General features: G+C 41.2%; 1 protein-coding gene across 3 annotated transcripts; it reads right to left on the minus strand.

Annotated features, from left to right (window-relative positions):
- Positions 1 to 8,454: 8,454 nt before the first annotated feature.
- On the minus strand, positions 8,455 to 22,946 carry LOC105010234 (zinc finger BED domain-containing protein 1-like). 3 transcript variants are annotated; one of them, XR_002196405.3, is made up of 5 exons: positions 21,738 to 22,946; positions 9,711 to 12,286; positions 9,282 to 9,385; positions 9,049 to 9,189; positions 8,455 to 8,956 (listed from the first exon to the last, which is right to left on the minus strand). XR_002196405.3 is itself a non-coding variant. In XM_020044631.3 (2 exons), exons 1-2 carry the CDS (start codon positions 22,495 to 22,497, stop codon positions 20,939 to 20,941), a joined length of 789 nt encoding a protein of 262 aa, XP_019900190.2. In that variant the 5' UTR covers positions 22,498 to 22,946; the 3' UTR covers positions 20,513 to 20,938. The 3 variants fall into 3 exon arrangements, 1 of the variants encoding a protein (XP_019900190.2); XR_003782912.2 differs by lacking the exon at positions 21,738 to 22,946 and having other exon boundaries at positions 9,049 to 9,127; positions 9,711 to 13,356; XM_020044631.3 differs by lacking the exons at positions 8,455 to 8,956; positions 9,049 to 9,189; positions 9,282 to 9,385; positions 9,711 to 12,286 and adding an exon at positions 20,513 to 20,967.
- Positions 22,947 to 23,047: the final 101 nt, after the last annotated feature.

Here is a 23,047-nt window from a genome sequence, read left to right on the forward strand (position 1 = left end):
TATTTATCCCTTCATGTGTGAAAATCAAATTTGGAGCCCCGAGAATGTTGCTTAGGTGTTGTTGCCTGAGGGAAGTCATAGTGAACATCTGTGAATTTACATACGCCACTACACTGTGTGTTGTGAGTATCTGAAGGTGATGCCCCATCACTATGTGTGCGCATTTTTGAATGAGTCTCGCTACCCCCGCTGCATGCTGTGTGCAGGTGGGGTGCCTTTTTTCGGTTTTGTCAAATCCTACGCTTATGTACATAAGGATGTTCCTATCTCCCCCTTTTTTCTGAAACAGGACCCCGTTCATGACTTGTCCTGTTTCAGAAACATCTAGAAAAAAGGGTTTAGTGTAGTCAGGTATGGCCAGATCAGCTGCGGTGGCTAGTTGTTGTTTCAGCAAAATTAAGGCATGGTCTGCCGGGCAGGTCCAATTGAGAGTGGCTTTAAGTTTACGCATTCCCTGCTCCTTAACTAGCGCTCTAAGTGGCTCTGTGAGCCCTGAATAGTTAGGGATGTAATTGCGGCTGTACCCCGTGAGCCCCAGAAATGATAGCATTTCCTGAACAGTAGTGGGTTTAGGATGGTGGATGATGGTTGTGCTTTGAGCTGGGGAAAGCCCCGCTCCCTTCTGCGAGATTACTCTGCCCAGAAAGGAGACCTGCGTCCTTACCAGCTGTAGCTTTTCTTTTGAGACCTTGAACCCTTTCTCTGCCAGTCTGGTGAGGACCGTCATTGTAGCTTGGATGCAGGCGGCCACCATCGGGGACGCCAGCAGCAGGTCATCTACGTACTGGACCAAAGTTACCCTGCAGCGCTTCTCTCAAAGCCTGGTGGAATATACCAGGGGAAAGCGCGAACCCCTGTGGTAGTCTTGTGTATCGCCATTGCCGACCCCTATGTGTGAAAGAAAAAATATCCCGAAGTTCCTCTGCTAGTGGAAGACAGAAAAAAGCGTTAGCCAGGTCAATGCAGGTGAACCATTTTTGATCCGGGGTCAAATTAGTGAGTGCTACATACGGGTTAGGTACCGGTATAGTGGGTGTGAGTAAAATGTTGTTAATAACTCTGAGATCATGGGCCATACGGTATTTCCCTGTCCCTTTCTTTTCTACCGGGAGGATAGGCGTGCTCCACGCGGAACCTGACTCCTCCAACACCCCTGTGGGCCACAAACCATTCAATGTCACATCTAAGCCTTCCTCTGCCTCTGGTTTGTGTGGGTACTGGGGCAGCCATATGGGCTCTCCCGGTCCGATTTTAAAGGTGACCGGTGGGCAATCAGTGAGCCCCACGTCCGTGGGGCCCTTGGACCACAGTGAGTCCGGTAACTCAATAAGTCTGGCTGTGGCTACAGGGTGATCCATCTTTTCCCTCCCATGATCCCGAGTTATCTCCCTTCGCTCTAAATATACCCAATCCGTCCCTGGTGCTTCTAACCGATACGTCTTACAGCTGGGTGAGTACCATACGTTTGGCGCCTGAGTGAGTGTCCAATCAGTGCATTCGACCGCCCTTTTAACCATGGGCCCCAGGTCTTTTGCTTGGTGTTTAGGATGCAGGGCTAGTGACACATGCGGGACGGACTCCTCCGCCATCATGTACCACTGATCCTGCTCCTCTGTCAACTGTACATCTGCCGCTACCCCTTCAGGGCCTACATATATGAATTTAGACCCGACCTGCCATGTGTCCCCACACACTACATCCCCAAACCCCTCTCTATACACCTCATCGCCCTGCCGATCATAAAATAGGGTTACATGTGGGGGGTCTGGCGGAGGAAAGTACGGCTCAAGGAGGGAGATCCACGGCCTCCATTTGAAGTACTGGGACAAAATACCCTGTTTGTCCGGCTTTTCCGGTGTCAATAGTCCCCAGTATATCTCTGCTATTTCACCCTTCACCGGTTGTACCAGGTACAGCCCTTTGCGTGTGGTTTCAGGTCCGCACACCGCCGATGTCCCGTCTGGTAACGTGACAGTTAGTCCATCTGGAGAACATAAGATATTAGCCCCCAGTTTTATCAACAAGTCTCTCCCCAATAAGTTCACTGGTGTGTTTGTCGACACCACATACAGATGGCTGGGGGCCTGTTTACCCAGTATCGTTTTAAGAGGAAATGTCACTGGCAAAGTCTGTCCCACCCCTTCAAACCCCACAACCTTCTCTGTCTTGGAGGATAACAGTCCTGCGGTGATGGTGGAAAAAGTGGCACCTGAAAGGGGAAGTCCTTCCCGTCGACATTCAGGGACAGCATGGGGTCTGCCTTTCCCCCGCTGTCCCCTCCCCTCCCTGTAGACCATCATTCCTGGTCCCACCCTCCCTCATAAGAGAGTGGGTATTGGCCAGGTGCACTAGGTGGTGGGACGGCGTGTGGGTTGGGAACTGGAGCTGCCCCTTGGTTTGGGTATCCTCTGCCCCTTGCAGCGTTCTGTGGGCACTCTCTGGACCAGTGGTTTGGGTCACCACACGTAAAGCAGGCTCCGTATGGGATTTGGGCTCCTGGAGCACCTCTGCCTCTACCCCGCCCCCTCCCCCTACCGTAACCTCCCCTCGGAGTCCCTGGTCGATAGGGCGCGGTGAAGGCCCCCCGGCCACCGTGAGGTTGGGGTGCCCATGTGGGAACAGGGTATAAGTTGGGTGTGTCAGGTTCTCCGGAGCCTAGGGCTGCCATCTGTCTGTGTTTCTTTTTCCCTTCATTGAACCTCACTTTGGCTTCACCAGCGCAAGCGCAACAGTTTCTCTTTCAGTTCCTGTATCTGTTTGTCTTTAGCCCTCTGTAAATGATGCACTACATGTCTTTCCCATACGTGTGATTCACTACCCGGCAAGTAAGGATTTGCCATCATTGCCTCTTTTATTTTCTCTGGAAGTCCTTTAAGACCGCCCTTCTAAACCACTCCTGCTGCAGACCTCCCTTCCCCGGGTGGTGCCCTGTGTGTTTGGCCCATGTTTATTTACATACTTCTAGATACTGTCTAGGGTGTTGCTCTTTTTCCCAAGGTAACTTGGGCATCGGGGCCTCAGCGGGCAAGGGAAATCGTTCCCTCAGGGCCGTGGCTATGCGCCCGACCACCTGACTGAAAGGGGTGTTGTCAGGGCTCCGCCTAGTGGCGGCCCCTTTTTCTATCTCAATCATATCCTGGGCAGACATGGCTCGGGCGGCTACTGCCCTCCAGTCCCCCAGTGCCAACATTTGACCGGCTGTGAGTTTATCAAATTGTGACAACTATAGTCCACCTCCCTCTCCCATCGGGGGTAATTTATCTACCAGTGCCTGTACGTCTCCCAGCCCCAATGGTTTATATCGCGGTTCGCCACCTCACACTCTAAAGAGAGGCAGCTGAAACCCAGCACAACCAGCTTCCCCTGCTTGTGAGCGCGTATACATTTTATTTTGAGTCTTTTGAATTGATTCTACCGCATCATGGTGTAGTTTATGTTCTGGTGGGGGTGTACGCGGCAGAGGGTATACGTCTACGTCTCCCTTACTCCCGTCTCCACTACTGTCTGCGTCGGGGTCTTCGTCTGAGTCAGTCCCATCTCCCTACTGCTTTCCTTGTGAGTACCACCCGTCCTCTATGTGAATTTCCTTTGTTCTGCCTAGTTCTGGTCCTTCTCACTGTGTCACTATCGTCCGAACCTAACCTGCCTTTAGTACGGCCTGACCTTCTCTTTATGGCCCCTGTAATCTCATCCTGTTTATTCTTTCCTAGTTGTCTCCCCTTCTCGCTCCTCTTTCTCTGCCCTTGCCTTGAACGGTTTCACCTCCCCCTCAGTGTCTGTCTCGCTCTCTGACTCCGCCTTCCTACTCAACTTTCTCTTATCTTGCTTTCCTGTGAATTGAGTTATGGGCTTGCTGTTCTGTGTGTCTAAAGACAATATCCCCTGGATATCACAATAACACTGGATATAATGGTGCACGCTCTGTACCAAGCACCAAGTCATCTTCATATGCTGGGGGTTCTATCTCTCCTCCCTTTTTCTCCTCCTTAATTTTCTGTTCCTTTTTCTCTTTGTTCAAATGGTCTACGCCCTGACACCACACTGCTAATTTACACCATTCTTTTCTGTGCTTTTCCCATTCGTTCTCCTTTTCTCTATATCTCCCTCTCTTGACCAAATTTGCTGTTTCCTTCTTGTCTCTAACTCTATCTCGATTTTTGGAACAATCCTTCTCCTTATTCCACAAAATAACATGTAATGGTCTCCTTTCCTCCATCCTTAATTCTGCCTCACTAACCAATTTCTCTTCTATCCCTTCTTTTTCTTTCTGAATTGGGTCCATCCTGCCTACAACCGTCATTACATTTGCCACCTGTATCCCCAATTGTTTCCACTTTCCCGTACCTGGACCCATCGTCATCAACTTCTCTCTCAAACTCCCCGTCCATTTCAACCTAACTTATGTTACTGTGAGTCCCTGACCCAACACTTTTGGGACTTGAACCCAGTTCTCTTATAAAACATTCAAGGAGTTCCAAACTCCCTGGGCCTCTAACCCAGCTGAATGTGAACCTTTACACACAATAAGTATTTCGAGGTGCCCCTAAGTCCTCGGGCCTCTAACCCGACTGGTTGCCAAGACTCTAACTCGCAACTCTCCACCGTCCCCGTCGGGAAGTGGCGTAGGGTAGTCAACCCCAGAACGATTAACGGGCCTCTAACCCGACTTACAGTGAGACTCTAACTCACACACCATTAACGGGCCTCTAACCCGACTTACAGTGAGACTCTAACTCACACACCATTAACCATCCATAGTCGACATCCGCGATACCGTGGACAGTGTTCATTTGCATAAATATTTAGAAAAATAGATTCGCCATAATCGTCCGATTCCAATGGTATATTATTTGTAGCCACTTTCCTGAAGCGTTCCGTGTATAATTGGGGTTGTCCGAGGATAATATGGAACTTTTCACCAGGCAATGACATTGCCAATGCATCTTAGAAAGGCTCATGTGTACACTAGAATAGATATTACAAGGGTGTACATCACTATATATGATGTTTTGAACCATAATACATCGTTTGTATTATATATAAGATATAAAAATAAATATTTAGTCAAAATAGTATGGGGATGTTCTTGAGTTTTTGGGAAGAAGTTGGTAATTTTTCTGAGTTTATAAAATATATAAGTCCAAACGTAACTAGCGATCTAGTGCTGCCACCTGCTGGCCGTTTTGTGTCATTACACCTAAAGGAACCGTTATATAGGGTTATAATCTTTCATTTTATAGTGTTTCATTTCTAGGTTTTGGGGGTGCCTATATTTTTTACCTTCTATTATATAATTATTTCATTATTTTCAACCCAATTACAGTGTAATTTGATAGTAAAGGCATGAAAGTATGAGGAAATACCATTGACACAAAATCTCATTATGCTTTCAAAAAAAAATCTTGATGCTGAATGGCAGAAATGTTTTCCGAAAACAATTTTTTTGCCTTTCAAACAGATGAGTTTTATATTAGTGACCCAGAAGTCTGTTTTTATGTATTTTTATTGTAGCCAGAGGGGTTGTTATTACCAGGATACATCATAATAGGTTGTATCTGTTACAGAAATGAATCTACGGACCCAAAATGTCCCAGTAGTGAAATCCCGACTTACAGTGAGACTCTAACTCACAGACCGTTCCTCTGACCTCCTGAATTTAAACCAGTTCCACTACGTTTTTCACAGGTCCACAATTTAGTTCATAGCCAATATGCAGATTTAGATATAACAGGCTCTGCTTACCTTTTTTATGATGCACCGGTGCTGGAACCTGTGAGTCCCGTATAGGTCAACTGGACCTAGTCGAATTCCTTCTCCCTTTTTCCAATCCCGGACGAGCCCCCAAAATTGTTGAAGTCTAACACTTCCCCGAGTTGGTTTGTTGGAAAGGAGAATAAAACACCAGGAGTCAGGTCAATTACCATACCGCATATTCCGTTTATTACAAAAGCTTTTGGAGACAAGTGTCGCCGCACAATGTCTAAGGATCAACAGTCTAAATATAATTTTTATACTTCTACTACGCCCAAAAGATAGAGGCGTTAACTTACAAAGCAAGTGCGCCATTGGCTCAATCCCAGTTCTATTCCTTATAGGATAACTGCAAGTATTCCCTTGCCCCCCTTCGGGTTTCTGTGTTATCTGTCCGACTATGTGTGTGTGTCTCTGACCTGTGACCTGTTTCTCACAAGACAGACATACTAAATCTTTCTCTCCCCGGCAACCGCTTGAACAGGGTGTCCTATTCTCCTACTTGCACCTTCCATTTTAGCTCATATTACAAACAATTAATATTTTGCTTCATTGGTTACAACAGCTTATAACAGTTCACTAACTTATACAATCAATACATCTACACCATCCACATTACAACCCTCTATGGAAACTCAAAAGATATCAAAAATTCCATCAGGAAAAAAGGTGTCTGAAGGAGCATCGACTGGTCTGCTCACAGGTTTTGACAAAGTAAGTGAAATGTGGTGATTAATGATTTATATTAAAGATGTGAAGCTACCTATAAATAGTTGTCATCCGCATAAATAACCTTTTACTTGGTCCATATAATTTTGCATGTTGCATTTTTATGTTCCTGGTGGTGACCATCATATTTCGTTGGTACTATTTGTGTGTGTGTGTGTGTGTGTGTGTGTTTGTCGCCTAAGTGTGATATTTACATGAACAATGGTATGTAAGGGCTTCTTGTAACATGATTTTCCCAGTGTATATCAGTATATTGTCTTAGGGTGTGTAAAGCAGTGTATAACAGACATATGACTTGTTTGGTCCTTGGAGTTTATAGGGTCCTGGCTTCAGGTGGGGTGGATGGTTGCTTGACTTGTTTGCATGACTTGTTTTTTAGAGTATCTGGACTACCTCCATTTGATCTGTATTAGTCCCAATGTGTATGGTAAGTTTAGTTTGATCTGATGGATGAGGACCCAATCACTGGTAATGCAATGTAAGATCACAACTTATTAACAATAATCATAGCAAGTCTGAAAACTGAAGGCACAAAGTCACTCAACAAAAAAGCTTCCAGCCACTGCAGCCGAGTAGTGTCCCCATCTTAGCAAGTGGGTTGGAAATTGATGATAATGAAGAAATCAAATGCTTTCTTCATTAGTGAACATTGTTTTGGAAGATTCTAGACTTATAAAGCTGTATTTTCACACTTGTATCCTCTCCCTTAAAGTATATGAACTAATTTACAGACAGACCACTGTGTTAATTTTAAACCCATTTTCTTTTGTTCTCTATTGTAGATGGACTGCCGAACTGATACTCAGTGGCTAAGTGAAATGGATACAGTTGTCAACAGTACTGAGGTACGTTGAATATCATGTAGACATTAGATTGAAATATTTTTTTTATAATTTTAAGATATAAACATATACGTTATGTTGCTGCTCATACTGTCTGGTAAGAAACATTCCAGTTTCAGAAACATAGCCTGGTGGGTGATACATTGTCCTCCATGGAGAAGTGCCTCCGGTGTGAGGGACCTGCATCCTCCTTCAGGTGGCTTGGCTTTAAATGCAGAGGTGAGATATAAAGTGAATCAGGCAGTAGGTGGATATATGGGCTGTGTTCTGTGTTATGATTAACCACTCTATAAACACCTATGAATAATTATCCTTGTACACAGCATAGGCTACTCTATCAACTATTTTCCACAGTTTGATTGTCATTATGAAATAGAAAACAGCTATCTCACTATCAGAGGGAGATCAATTGCAGTGTGTTATATCATTCAGATTTCATAAAGATGTTTCATTTTGCGTAATTGGCACTGACCAGAGGCTTACATTACGAAACACGTTCAACATTCCCTGGATTTATTTTTGTTAGCTGGCCTCACCAAGTCTACCAATCTCAGTCCCACACAAGCGGTGTCACAACAGCGGTTATACGTTTAGTAGGGGTGTAACAATTCATTTTAACAACGATTCGATTCATATCACGATTCGTGGTTGTCGATACGATTCAAGGCCGATATTGGTTCATTTAGAACGATACGATCCGAAACAATTCAGTGACTTGAAATCGATTCAGTAACTTATTAGCCAAAAATTCAACCAGTGTGACTGAAATAAATACCTGGATACTGGACAATGCAGGTGAAGTTTCCTAGATTCCTGTTGTTTCTTGTAAGGGAATCAGGTATCAATTAATGATGTATATAAACAAACAAGTAAACAATTAATGGCAAATGCATTCACATTTTATTTGAATAAAGTGCAACCAACACACCAACAACATGTTCTGCTCTCATTTTCAATACATTTTCAATAAAAGTACAAAAAGTGCAACCAACATTTCAACAGTAGGTTTACCAGCTACTTCTGCTTTTGTTTTTCAACATAAAAATACTACTATATAAATACCAAAAATAAAGTGCAACCAACATCTCTTCAAGTTGAATTAACAGTAGGTTTACCTGCTCCTTTTGCTGTTGTTTTTCAACATAAATATAATACAATTACAGTATATCAAAAATAAAGTGCAACCAACATTTCTTCAGGTTGAATGAGCCGTGGCTAAACCTGCTACTACTCTCATTTTAATAAACAAACAATATTCAACAAAAGATCAAGTGTAACCAACTTCAATGACTCTACAGATTTTTTTTCAAAAATATCAACTGATCAACATGATCTGGGCGCAGAACACTTCTCTGTGCGTTCACTATGTCACCAGCAGTACTAAAAACTTGCTCTACTGGTGCCTGGAATGCACAGGTACCATTTAGCAAGGGTTGAAAGTACAGGTAGCTCTTTCTCCTGAGATCTCCACCACTTCATGGTATTTTCAGTCAAAGGCAACGCATCTTTTGCTCGGTACCTTAACACCTCTGCTCTGGCTGTCTCGCTTGTGGATTTTCTTTCTCTTTGGGTGAAGGAATTGCCAAACAGTGCATCTAAGGCTTTCTTCTTACAAGGAGGTGACTCATTTGGAGCTACAATATAAGAAATATATTTCAAAATATAGTCATGTTTGTCATTAATACAAAACAACAACAATATTTTGTTGGTATGACATGAAACACACCTGTGGTCTCTTCATTAAATCGTGACAGCTTTGTGCTTGAGCTTCCCTCGTCTTCCTCCTGATTTCCCATTGCTTGCATCTATTGATGTAAGAATGTGTTAACTGTTCAAATTTCTGCTCTTTAAGACTCCACACAGAAATCTAGAGGAAGATAAAGAACAGATGAGATTTGAGAGAGGATAAATGAAAGGGGAGAGGAGAAAAGAGCAGAAGAAAGAGGAGAGAAGAGTTACCTGGTGGGACACTTCTGCCTCAAAAACCAGTTTTGTGTAAACCTGTTCTCTGTCCTATTTTTCCAGGTAGGGCAGTTCTTTAAATCGAGGATCCAACGCTGATGCTGTTTAAAGAACAAGAATATTGCATTCATTGCATTATTAAATTAAGTTGACCTGACATTGCAAGTGATGACCACCTCCTCATATACAAAATAATCAGAAGATTAAACTTCAGTACGTTTAAAAGAAATGTGGCACATTGATGATGTAAAGCCACCATGAACTAAGAATTGTATTGCAGATATCTTGTTTACTTTTCCAAATGAAAAAAACTCAACTCAAATTCAAACTTGAAAACGCAAAGATGTGGCAGTTTACAAATTAATACAGTCTAATAACCTAAAATATTAACGAAGTTGATTTTAATTAAGACTCCAAATTAATTACCTATGTTGAGAGCATCTTGGGTGCCTCTGTAGCGTGTGGAGAGGTCATCGGCCATCACCCTCTTAATCTCTGCAACCAGGGTTGAGTCGTCTTCGCATGGCTGTAGGTGTTTCAGCAGTTTTGCTTGAAGAGGAGCAATTACAGAGAGAGTTGGCTGGTCTTCTTCACACATCACAGTGGTTGCCATTTTGACAGGACCCATCAACTGAACAATGTCATCCATGTTGGCAATATCACTCTCACTCAGCGTGCCTACATCTGTGACCCCCTTTCGTAGGTCCTTGGACATCAGAGTTGCCATCATAGCTGGCTGTTGTTCCAAAAAACTTTCAAGCATTTCGAATGAACTGTTCCACCTGGTGATTATGTCTTGGATCAGTTTATGTTTTGGTAAATCCATCAGAGTTTGTTTTTCCTGTAGGACGTGACATGCAATCGGGCTGCGGTGAAAATATCCAAAAAAAATTTGCACTTTCCCCAACAACCTGGAAGCACGGTCCACCCCCAAACCCTTCTGCCAGGCAAGGTTGAGTGTATGTGCGAAGCAGGTAATGTGTGGACTGAAATGGGCTTCTGCACCGGCCACAATCATGTTCCTGGCGTTATCTGTGACGATGGCAGGATTCTTGTCTGAGATTTTCCACTCCATGCAGGCTTCACGCAGTAACGCACCAATATTTTTACCAGTATGGGCTTCACTTAAAACTCTGGTTTGCAGAACAAAGGTCTTCATTTTCCACTCCAGATCAATGTGATGAGAGGTAATTGTCACATACCCTTGATTTGAGCATGACGTCCAGCCATCCGTCGTTATCGCTACTCGTTCAGCTTGAGAAAGCGACAGCTTCACATCATTTTTAGTACTTTCGTACAATGCAGGAATAACCTTTTCTGAGAAGTGTGGTCTGCTTGGTATTGTGTACCTTGGCTCCAATGTTTGAATCATTTCACGGAACCCCGGATTTTCAACCACACTGTAGGGTTGCATGTCTTGGCAGATAAACTTGGCAATTGTTGCCGTGATGTTGTTCGCCTGAGCTGAGTTTTGGCCTAGTCTCTGACTAAACATGCAGGCGAGGCCTGAGGCTTCGGCAGAGTTGACTTTACCTTGCGCTAGGGCTGGGCGATTTTGCCTAAAAAAAAAATCTTCGATTTTTTAAAGAAAAATTCGAGTTTCGATTCGATTTCCGATTTTTTTTTCAATGTACTTAAATGACTGCAGACATCAGATATAGTGTCAAAAGTGCAACTTTATTGCTATGATTGTCCTCAAGAGTTAAAATGCGTACAATCCCAAAACAAAAAGTAAATGAGGCTCTGTCATTCAACAATTTCAAGCTTTAACCCAGGTTTAAGCAAAAGTGCAACAACTTCACAGTAGCTTAAATTTTCTGTTCAAGAAATTTTGTAACATATAACATTACAATTAAAAAAATAAACTCTTCTCAGTATAGTGTGAACTGTGAATATAAAAAATTAAACATGCCTGTGGCAGACATATAGCCTGCTCAAAGAGTGAACAAATGTAAACTTTTACCTATAACAAAACAGGTGCTTGTTAGATCTCTGAAACATTGTGCATGCTCATTCTAAGCATTTTTTGCAAGAAAGATGAGCCTGTCCACAACCTCTGGCTTAAGACAGGCCCGGTTGCAGGTAACTATTCCCCCACCCACACTAAATACCCTCTCTGAGGGGGCACTAGTGGCTGGAATAGAAAGATATTTTTTAGCCAGTAAGCTTAGCCTTGGAAAGTTGGGCTGATGCAGCTTCCACCATTCAAGAAGATCTGTGTCTGGCTCTATGTCTGGAATAAGGAAATACGTTGCAAGCTCAGTCTCAATTTTTGTTTTCTCAGATTGTGGGTGTGGAGTGGTGGATGGTCCACTGTTTTTAAAGAAGGCACCCAGAGTCATTTTCTTTTTTGGTGGGGTGTTCTCTTGAACAGCTGAGGGACCAGCTTCCTCTGTGGTAGAGTTGCAGAGAGCAGAGATCTCAGACACCGCTCTTTTTTTGACAACTTCCAGTTTGCTAGCATCAATGTAGGTTGTAAGGAAACTCGGGTCTAAAAGTGTGGCCATGTCCAAAAGTTCCTCTTTCTCCAAATCACAGTATTTACTTTCGAGGTAACGCATGATGTTAGCTTTGATTGTTTTTGTTAGCTCCAAATCTTCCTCCTCCAGCAGGAGGAGACTTGTTTTAAACAAATGCAGCACTGGATTGATGCATGACACACTGACATATGATTCCCCTGACAGTGCATCAGTGAAGTCCTGGAGAGGTTTCACTGCTTTGTTGGTGGCTTCTAATACTTCCAAATCTTGCCATGTTTGAACAAGATGACGCGTTTTCATGTCCGCACCCAGGACACGAGTTATTGCCTTCTCTTGCTCGAGAAAGCGCTCAATCATCTTTTGACGAGACCCCCAACGTGTTGGGGATTCTGAGATCAAAAGATGCTGGGGAAGTCCAAGCTCAGCCTGAAACTCTGTCATGTCTCGTCTTTTTTTCCAGCTGTAGGAGAAGGCTGATACAGCTTTTTTGCAGATCGATCCTTGGATCCTTTACACCATTCTCTGTAATAAATGTGAAAAGATATTTAGTATATTTTTTGTCACTCCAAACTATATATTTGATTACGCGAGTTTTCAAAATTGTTTTGTACTTTTATCACAATTTTAATAGCTGTAACACAGTTTAATACATAATGTATAATGAATGCAGATTAACCCTTGTGTGTTCATGTTTTTGTTACACAGCCAGTGTTCGTGGGTCTGGTGGACCCGTCACATTTTTGGGTTTTTAATTCAAAACAATCAAAAATGTTATGTTAAGATACTCAACAGATGTTTACTTCATCCCAATTACAAGCAATATAAACAGCCTCCGTGAAGTTGGCACCCCATAAAAGGAAATAATCTCCAAAACTATGCCATTCGTTTGTGCTGCGTTTGTGCTGATTTGTGCCGTAAAAACTGACGTTTGTGCTGGTTTTGTTTTTGAGATATTGAACATTATTTTTTTGGTTGTGTTATGTCACTCTCCACCCCATGTCATTCAAAGCGCTCCAAACCGGTGTCATTCGTTTGTGCTCGGTTTGTGCTGATTTGTGCCGTTAAAACAAACACTCTATCTATTTCCCGTTCACAGATATAACAATTTTAATTCGGGAGCTGTGACGTCATCTCTCCACCCCATTTCGTTCGAATCTCTCCAAACCGGTGTCATTCGTTTGTGCTGCGTTTGTGCCGTAAAAATAAACACTATATATATTTCCCCTTTGCAGATATAACAATTTTAATTCGGGAGCTGTGACATCATCTCCACCCCATGTAGTTCAAATCGCTCCAAACAGGTGTCATTCGTTTGTGCTCGGTTTGTGCTGATTTGTGCCGTAAAAACAAACATTTGTGCTGGTTTTGTTTTTGAGATATTGAACATTATTTCTTTGGTTATGATGTTGTATGTTGAGATAAGCCTATAGGAACTTTTTTTTGATTGAGTTATTAAGACTGTCAAGGTAAATAGGCGGAAGCAAGATGCAAGTGACTCAAGTTTTAATGTAGTAGGCTATATAGTCCAGAGATAAGACACAATAAGTCCACAAACACTGATGATGATGATGATGATGGCGACACAGGGACTTCGATGGTCGGTGATGGTGATGAAGTGCTCAGTCGTGATGAGGTGAATAATCCAGCAGAAGTGAAGACACAGACGATCAGGAGCGTAAACAGGTAGGCTACACACTCGACTCAACATTAAACAGGATAACTGAACACACACACACACACACACACACACACACACACACACACACACACACACACACACACACACACACACACACACACACACACACACACACACACACACACACACACACACACACACACACACACACACACACACACACACACACACACGAACGGTGCACCAAACAACAATATGACAAAGGAGAAGCAGACAACACAGTGAGTATGGATGAGCTGAATGAGCTGCAGCTGGTTTATGAGTGATGGTGATCAGCTGCGCGCTGATGGGTGTCATTCGTTTGTGCTGATTTGTGCCGCAGGCTATAAACAATGGTTTTGTTTTTGAGGTATTGAACATTATTTTTTTGGTCGAGTTATTAAGACACTCTCCTCCATCCCATGTCGTTAAAATCGCTCCAAACAGGTATCATTCGTTTGTGCTGATTTATGCCGTAAAAACAAAGGTTTGTGCTGGTTTTGTTTTTGAGATATTGAACATTATTTTTTTTGATCGAGTTATTAATACACTCTCTAAAAATCGGTCCAAACCGGTGTCATTCGTTTCTGCTCATTTTGTGCTGGTTTGTGCTGGTAAAAGTTTTGTTTAAAAATCATAAATCGTTTGTTTTTTTCTTCTTCTGGAAATCAAGATATAGCTACAACTATTCAAAGGTTTTGGTTAAGTAATATAGCCTAGGCCTAACCTAAAAAAAAATATCCCCTGTAATGTGTAAGATAAAAAGGAAAAAATAAGAGTAGGCTAACAGCAGTGAACACCAGTAATAATTGAGCACAAAATCAACATCTTAGGCCTACTGATTTCTAAAAAACAATGTGATGTTGAAAACGAGTAATGGTAGCCTAGCATACATAAAATTCAGCTTTGAAATTACTAAAACAGGAAATGTATTTTAGAGTGTAATCCTATTTCACAATATCAGCAGTATTGTGCAAGTTAATACATTATAGATTATCCTTACTGTTAGGCCTATTTAAAAGTAATTCTTTACATTCCAATATTACTGCCTCAGAATTGTAAGGATTACTCCTGTATTTCTTATTATTTAGTTTCACCAAAATGTAACTAAGAACTTAACATTCTTAAACAACTAGACAGAATCGACACACCCCTTCCAACTCCCAGTGTTATCCTTCCCGTCCAGGGCAACGTCGCTATCCTTTCACAAAGTGCTGAAATGTAACCTTATATGGAATTGTATTTTGAAAGTTTAGCCTAATAATCATGTGGATTAGCAAGACAAGTCTAAAGCGCCTATAGGCAGAGACACTGACAAAATGGCTGAAAAAATAATTTTAGAGGAGATAGAGTGAAACAAATGTTATTTTTACCAGATTTAAAGTACACCATACAAATAAGGAAAAACAAAGTATCGGGGAGGACATTGCAAACTAACTGCAACCAGGTGTTCAAAGATCAGGCCCGCAAGAAATGCCTAATACATGGCTGGGTTTTGTTTAGGCTATGTCAGCAAGTCATTGACAGACTTTTTAAAAATTCATCCCTACTTTGACCTGTCTTTGAAGCATATTTCTACTTTACCTGAACAGACAACATTTCCCAAACTAGTTTTCTTTTAAATGCCAAGATGAATGTAAAAAAATATCAGAGCAATTTCTGTAAAAGAATTTACAAACTTTTTTTAAAGAACCATAAAATAAGAGAACAACAAAACATTTTGACTTCATCTAAGAGAAGTGTTATGAATAGATAAAATATTATGAATAAATGAATAGATCTGAGTACAAATAACAGAACAGAACAATTAGGCTACTAAAGAAAAATAGAACTTTGGTTTAAAAAATCAGGGAACTGTTAAAACAGGCATAAAGTGAATAGAGATGAGATCATGTAGATTAACTACAATAGAAAATCAATATAGACCATTCTCTTGGTTATGGACTAATTTCTGCAGAGACCAGTTTTAGTCCTTTGTGAACAAGGTGACATGGGGTTGTATTTTGGTTTTTGCTGAGACTGTTGTGACATAGTCACACAGATCATCGTATTTTTCCCAGGCTGAACCGTTTCTTCTGCAGTATGCCACGTAATGTCCAAGAGATTGTCTTGTTGGTCCTGAAATGAATGCGACAACCCCTCGCAAAGTGAAAAGCTGATTGTCCAGCTCCATGTGGACCGGGATTTCCGAAAGTGGATGGTTTGTATCCATACTTGTTTCGATACACAACAGTTGTCCAGTTATGCATCTGTGTGTTACCGAGCCATTACAGAGGAATTTCACTGATTGATCATCCTTAACTTTCCAGCTGTCTGGACACTCTTGGGGTGATTTCAGTGGCTTCAAGCATTTGGACCTGTTGAGGTGTAGACCATCTTCCAGCGCTGCTTGGAGGCTCTTCAGTCCACCAGTTTGTAAAATATCTACATTTACTGGTAGGAGATAGATGGTCCTAGACGATTTCGTATGTCGGCTGCAGTATGGAGAAGAGCACTCAGCTGTAGGTGTTGCACTTGGCATTTCTTTCATTGTGGAAGCGATAATGTCTGCAACATTGCAATCCGCATTGACCTGCCTCACACCTGATTTTAGGTGAACACACTCAAATGTATCCAACAGCATTTTTGCCCTCTTTGCATAAGCCTCTTTTGCAACTCCTTTTGTCACTATGGTCTTTACTAAATCAACCATGTCAGTTTGCTCTCTGTTGAGATAATGACAAAATGACCCACTGTCGCAGAATGCAGAGCAAAGGCACTGGCAAAAGGAATCAAAGGCACAGGTATTATTTACACTTACAAGCATTTTGTCAACCAAGATGGGCTTATTAGCCTGGTAGTTGCCATTTTTCATGACATTAATTCTTGTCTTTTTTCTTTTCAGGTTTATGTCTGCATGCAACCACTCAGAGCAAGGGGTCAAGTAGGACAGTCGCTTTTTTGGATGAACACCGAGGCCTTTCCAGTTTTCAACAGGGTCTTCCTCCACTGACTGTTGCTTAACCTCTGTGTCCTGCTCACTATGGGCCGTTTTTGTCTTCTGATTCTTTGTCTCAGTGTGCTCTGTCTTCACCGGTGCAGAGGAAAGCCTCATGTTTCCCTCAAGAAACTCAAGGTGGCGTATGACAAAACGGTCAATTCGGATGGGGAGACTTTCATGTTTGAAAAGACCATGTTTTATGTTTTTAAATTCAGCCTCAACATTTGCAGAGCTTGCTGTGTTGTGTACACTTTTGAAGTGTGGAACCATCACAGCTGTCCAAAGAGGTAGGTAGCATGCCATTCTTATTATATTTGGGACAAGCTCTGGAAGGAAGTTAAGATTGTCTCTGTCACCATGATGTGCTGCAATCATCTTACTTTCTTCACAGATTTCTGTAACCCATGTTTTCAGATCTGTGTGAAGTGTCTCCTCGACTCCAGTCACCTCTGTTAAATGGTCATCTTCAGTGACACATGGCAAGACCCCCTCTGCAAATCGTCTCTTCAATTGTGCTTTGCATGTTTCCGAGACAACAGGTAAACCTTTGTCATCATTTCATTCTGATTCACTGAAGGCAACAACTGCAATTGAATGAATGAGCTCCCTTGCATCTTCCAGTGTATCAGACTGTAAAAGTTGTGCCATGGCTCGTAGATAAAATTCTCTAACTCTGTTTCCTTTTTGTCTTAAGCATTCCCACCGGCTAATGAGCTTGATGCTGTGTGCAACATCTACTCTGATGAAGCAAGGTGGCAGCTTTGATTCTTCAGGCTTTCCTGCCAGCACTCCAAAGCACTGATTGATGTATGTTTTCAAGTCTGGGTAAGGAGTGAAGGCCTTAACCAGTGCTCCAAGCAAAGCCAAGGAGAAATCACAGACCGCTTCTTTGGGAACCGCAGCACCTGCTCGTTGCCATTCAGTAAGCCAGTTGGAAATAGAATTGATGGTGTGGCTCTCTGATAGCATTTGCACTACTGGAATATGATCTCCCTGTGAACACAAAACTCCTTGATACAGGAAGACATGTCCAGAATTGCCACAGGGTCTTCTCAGTCTTTTCACAACTGTACCTGTTGCATCAAAACTCATAAATGAGCCAGAGTACTTGGATTTCATTTGATACACTTGCATCTGAGATGGGGTCCAGTAATGACAAAAAAACCTATCAAGGCCTATGTCATGAATGCTTCCATTGTGGGGTACACTGTATTTTAGTAGATGCAATGACATGATTGGGTCTTTGTCTCCAAGCTCTTTGTCACCCATCTCTTGTTTGGCTTTTCTTAATGTTGCCAGATTTGGCAGGTGGCTAGGCTCTGGGTCACCAACATCCATCATTTTGTAAGCCTCAGTTGCTCGCCATACATGTGCTGGTTTTCGGCCTTCCCAGAGTTCTTTAGAGACACGTCATTTAGAGACAATGTCATCAACATTGCGGATTATGCATTGAAGCACAACTGGTTCATTATCCACTGGCATTTTATCTGCTTTTATAGACAATTGTGCGTCACACTCTGTACAGTGCCCAATTATGTCTATGTAGTGAGATGCAACATTTGGAAAGATTTTTGCCCTCCTGAATCTAAGAGTGCATGAGGTCTTGATATTTTTCCATATGTCCTCATACAGGACGTGTGTCCATGCACCACGTTTCAGGATGGTGTATTCTCTCTTACATGTGTTTAGTGATTTGTCATTGTAATCAACTTTTTCAGGCCAGATTTCTAGCCATTTCTGATGAGAGAGACTGATCTCAAATGTAATGTTGTAGCATTGACTTTGCTGATTTGTGTCTGCTGAATGAAAATCTGCTGAGCTTTCTTGTGAGCTGTCACAGTTTGTACCTTGATCTTGGGTGTCTGTGTCGATTTTGCATAGATCAAGGATTTGCCATATATTGTGCCTGTTTGTCTTCACAATAGTATAAAGGTTCTTTGGTGAAACTTTGTTATTTAGTTGTTTGCTTAAATCTGTCCACACCTTTTCTGTGGGAAATGCGATGTTTGTTCCTTTAATAATCTGTTCCTTTGCAGCACTGATGACTTTGATGATGTCATCACGGCCACAGACTGGTTTCCTAGGCATCTGATCAAAACAGGAATTATTTTTATTAATGTAGTTTTTAATAAAGTAGTTGGGCCAAATTAACTATATATTTTATTTCTTTAATGGAATCGAGAGGTTGGGCAAAATGACAGGGGGACATGCTTAGTTGTCATTCACTTAAACTGCACTTTTTTTTTAAATCAGCTCAAGTAAATGATGGCTGAAATAAAAGCAGGTGGGCAATACAATAGTCAAATTGTTCTGTGGTCTTTCAATTAAATTTACCTCAGAAAATCTTGTCATTCATCTTATCCCTTATGAAAAAAGTGTATACTTAGTTCATTTTATGAAGTATACTTGAGTAATATATAAAACTTTATATTAAAGTATGTTTAAATATACATAAGTATACTAAAGTCAATATGTACTAGTAATATACTTGTACGTGTACTATTTTAATACCGCTTTGGGACAAAATTGGCCCCCTTTTATTATATTAAAGTATATTATAAGTGTAACAGTAGTAAACATTAAGTGCACAACTATAATTACATTACTCATTTGTACTGCAAGTGAACTTTATGGGTATAGTTTACTGTTTAAATACTTGTAGCAATTTTTTTATGAAAGACTCTCATTAAACTAGTTAGTAGTTATATAAAACTAGTAGTTTACTGAGAGCATACTTCAAAGTGTACTTTCATAAACCAAAAAATTGCTACACGTATAAAAAAGTAAACTACTAGTATAGGTTCACTGTTGTGCACTCAGTTTACTATTGTTACACTTACTTAAACATTTTATGTGCCAAAAGTGGGCCAATTTATACCATGTGGTATTAAAATAGTACACTTACAAGTTTTCTACTATACGAGTTGACATTAGTATACTTATATACTTGAACATTGCTTAAGTATACGTCATAAAATGAACTTTGAAGTATACTTCTTTTTCGTAATGGATATTGGCCATGTTTAGATATTGCTACTTTTTTATGACTAGAGAAAATGTCATTTGTTGGCTTTAAAGAACAGGTTGAATTTTCTATATTTCAGTAAAAATCTCATCTCAAAGTCATTGTTTTCTGTTAATCTTTTATTTCAATGTTATGGATAACTAAGTCGATTTTCAGGAGAAAAAAAACATTCAATTTAAAATTGACTAAGAATCCTTTTGTGAACTTAATCGACTAATTCATTAAAAAGACAACACTTTCTTAAGTAGCAACCAAACCTTTCTGTGAATTAGTTACATTTTAGTCTGTTCACAATGTGAAGTTAATTTAATAAAATTATTTATGACTTCAGAGGATTAAATAGAACATCTGGCACTTGTCAAGTCATCTTCATTTATATAGCACTTTTAACAGTTTAGGCTGTTTCAATGCATCTTTAGAAAGACAAATGGATAATTTAAGGTAACCGCGATTGTTACAGACTTTAACGGGAACCTGTGATAAACTTTGATGGCGTTCACATGCGAATTAAGAAATTATTCTAAAAATATTTGCATTTTAATCTATGTGCGCAGATTTATTACTCTCTACAGACCAAGATCAATGAACTAATTGTATAGCGGCCTAATTAAATTTGAACCGTATTTCACGACAGATTTCGTCATTTAGTAGGCTATAAAAGCATTCTCCATGCGAGTTGTATTTAGCTTTTTATCATTTCCTATGCATAACATCAAGCTTTTTGCCATGAAAAGTACATTGCACATATCTTAATTACTTGGCATGGCATAAGAATGTCATAGTTCTACTCTTATTAAGGTGACCAATGGAGGATAATTTGGTAATGATAAATTTAACTGATTGTCCAAAAATCTTTGATATGTCTGTCAATTTCTTATGTTCAAATATTCCAAATTGTATTGACCTGCACACATGATTTTAGTACTTTTTTTAGTATTTTATCTCAGAGCACATGCTTACCTTTTTCACAGCCAGATGCCTTTTCCTGTTTTGTTTTCCCACTATGCAGTGCTAGGTAAACAAATGTTTTTTAAGGGGGCAGAAATACCTTCGATGTCTCTAAACTGTTATAAGTATTCAGAAAACTTATGACACTACACAATTTTTTTTTTTATTGGCAAAGTCACACAGAGTATAGTGACAGTAGGCTATGCCTACATATCATATTGCATTGACGATTAGGCCTATGATAAATACCAAATGTCAATATCTAGCACAAATCTAAAATATAACATTTCCTTATCTAATTAAGAAAAGAACAATGACATCTGTGGCCCTGTGCGAGCACAACGAACCAGACAGGTTTGTAGACGAGATGGATGGAGAGCGCAGCTTGCTTGCGTGACGTCACTACTGCAAAGATTTTGTCTAAACTAAAGAGTGGAATAATGTATGATGGTTCTTTCTACGGCACAAATCGAGCACAAACGCAGCACAAACGAATGACACCGGTTTGGAGAGATTCGAACGAAATGGGGTGGAGAGATGACGTCACAGCTCCCGAATTAAAATTGTTATATCTGTGAACGGGAAATAGATAGAGTGTTTGTTTTAACGGCACAAATCAGCACAAACCGAGCACAAACGAATGACACCGGTTTGGAGCGCTTTGAATGACATGGGGTGGAGTGACATAACACAACCAAAAAAACAATGTTCAATATCTCAAAAACAAAACCAGCACAAACGTCAGTTTTTACGGCACAAATCAGCACAAACGCAGCACAAACGAATGGCATAGTTTTGGAGATTATTTCCTTTTATGGGGTGCCAACTTCACGGAGGTATATAAACAGCATATATGGTTAACATTTTCTCTTTACCTTTGTTAGATCACATTTAAGAATTGCAACCTCGTGAGGGAATGGCAGGAGTAGAAACACAAAAGTCACTCTTGCACTCTTTCACACTTACACACAATCTCTCTCTCACACGCACACACCCACAACACACACACACACCCACACACACCCACACCACACACACACAAAACACACACACACACACACACACATATATATTCCTCACAGAAAATGAGCCAAGGCCAATAAGTCTCAGTTTGACAAAATAATTAATTGTATCATTTTTCTTTTGATAAAAAATTAAAACGGGTCCGACAGACCCGAACACCATACAAGGGTTAAGGAAAGGTCAGGTTTATTTATGTAACCCAGTCTATGTGTGTAAACCAGTTGAAATATATACCATGTTCTGGCTATTAAATTATGAGCAAACAGTACTTTACAATGTGCAAATATGTGCACCTATTTATTTTTACACCAACTCTTACCTATAGCGTTGTGGAGTCTGTGGCCAAAACACTGCAAGCTGGGCCAGTTGTTGTCTTTAAGGGCTTTTATGATGTTGGTGCCACTATCAGTTGTCATGCAGACGAGTCGTTCCTCCGAAAGTCCCCAGGAGCTGAGAGCGTCTTTTAAGCCATGGGCAATTATTTCACCAGTGTGGTTGTCGGGGAAATACGCTGTCTGAAGGCAAATGCTGCGCAGAGTCCAACTAGTGTTGATGTAGTGAACCGTCAGACTCAGATATGGCTGCATCGTCCAGCTGGACCAAAGGTCCGTTGTGGCTGAGTAAAACTGCATCTCCTCCAGCTCACTGCGGATCTTTTCCCGAGTTGTATTGTACAGGTGAGGCAGCGCTATAGTGGCGAAATACTTGCGACTGGGGACAACGTACCTCGCATCTAATATTTTTAGCATGTGATGTGATCGCGTTCCGTTCTTATCATAAGACACACAGTTTGTAAAGCTCTCAGGAAGTGTAGTTTGCTTTTTAGCAGGTGTGCTAGAGGAGCCGTTTTCGCTACGGAGCCGGCTGCACTTCTCCCATTCTTCGCGATGTTTATTCCTCAGGTGCTGGAAAAGATTTGTTCTACTGCTGCTTCCAGTAGCAACAGCCTTGAAACATATTTTGCAGCAAGGCTTCGTCTGTGTTTTGTCTGCTGCATCAAAACCAAACCAGTTCCAAATTACGGAGTTTCCTGTGCCTTTCTTTGGAAGTAGTTCTCTGCTAGTACTACACGCTGCCATGTTGTTTTGATTGTGTGTTACGCGCTTCTTTTAGTATCTATGGTAACGCACAAGGACGAAACGCGGAAAAGTCCGAAAAAACTATTGTGGCAAAAAACTCGAGTTTGCAAAATAAAAATCGTTTTACACTACAAAATCGATAAATCGATTAAATCGATTTATTGCCTAGCCCTACCTTGCGCTGCTGTAGCAGCGGGAACGCTGCAAGAGGTGCTTGGACGGTCGTTGTTGTGTGAAATCCCATGGCGCCTTAGTAGGTGGTTGGAGAGATTTGTCGTGTTGCAGTTGTACTTTACTTGACCTCTACATATCCTACAAACAGCGAGCGACTTATTTAGAACATGCGCGTCTTTGCAAAAGCCAAAATGTTTCCACACACTGGACCGCAATGATGGCTTGATAATCTCTCGCTTGTCGGCTTCTCCTCTGCCATCTGCCATGCTGTTTTGTTGTCTTTGAGCTGCTGCTGGCGCGGGGCGATGACGTCACGGATAGGCAGACTGAATCGAGTAACGTTTATCGCCTATTAAGTCATTAAAAGTGCTTAGAA

The sequence above is a fragment of the Esox lucius genome, chromosome 15 (assembly GCF_011004845.1).
Source record: "Esox lucius isolate fEsoLuc1 chromosome 15, fEsoLuc1.pri, whole genome shotgun sequence".
In the NCBI taxonomy this organism is placed as follows: domain Eukaryota; kingdom Metazoa; phylum Chordata; class Actinopteri; order Esociformes; family Esocidae; genus Esox; species Esox lucius.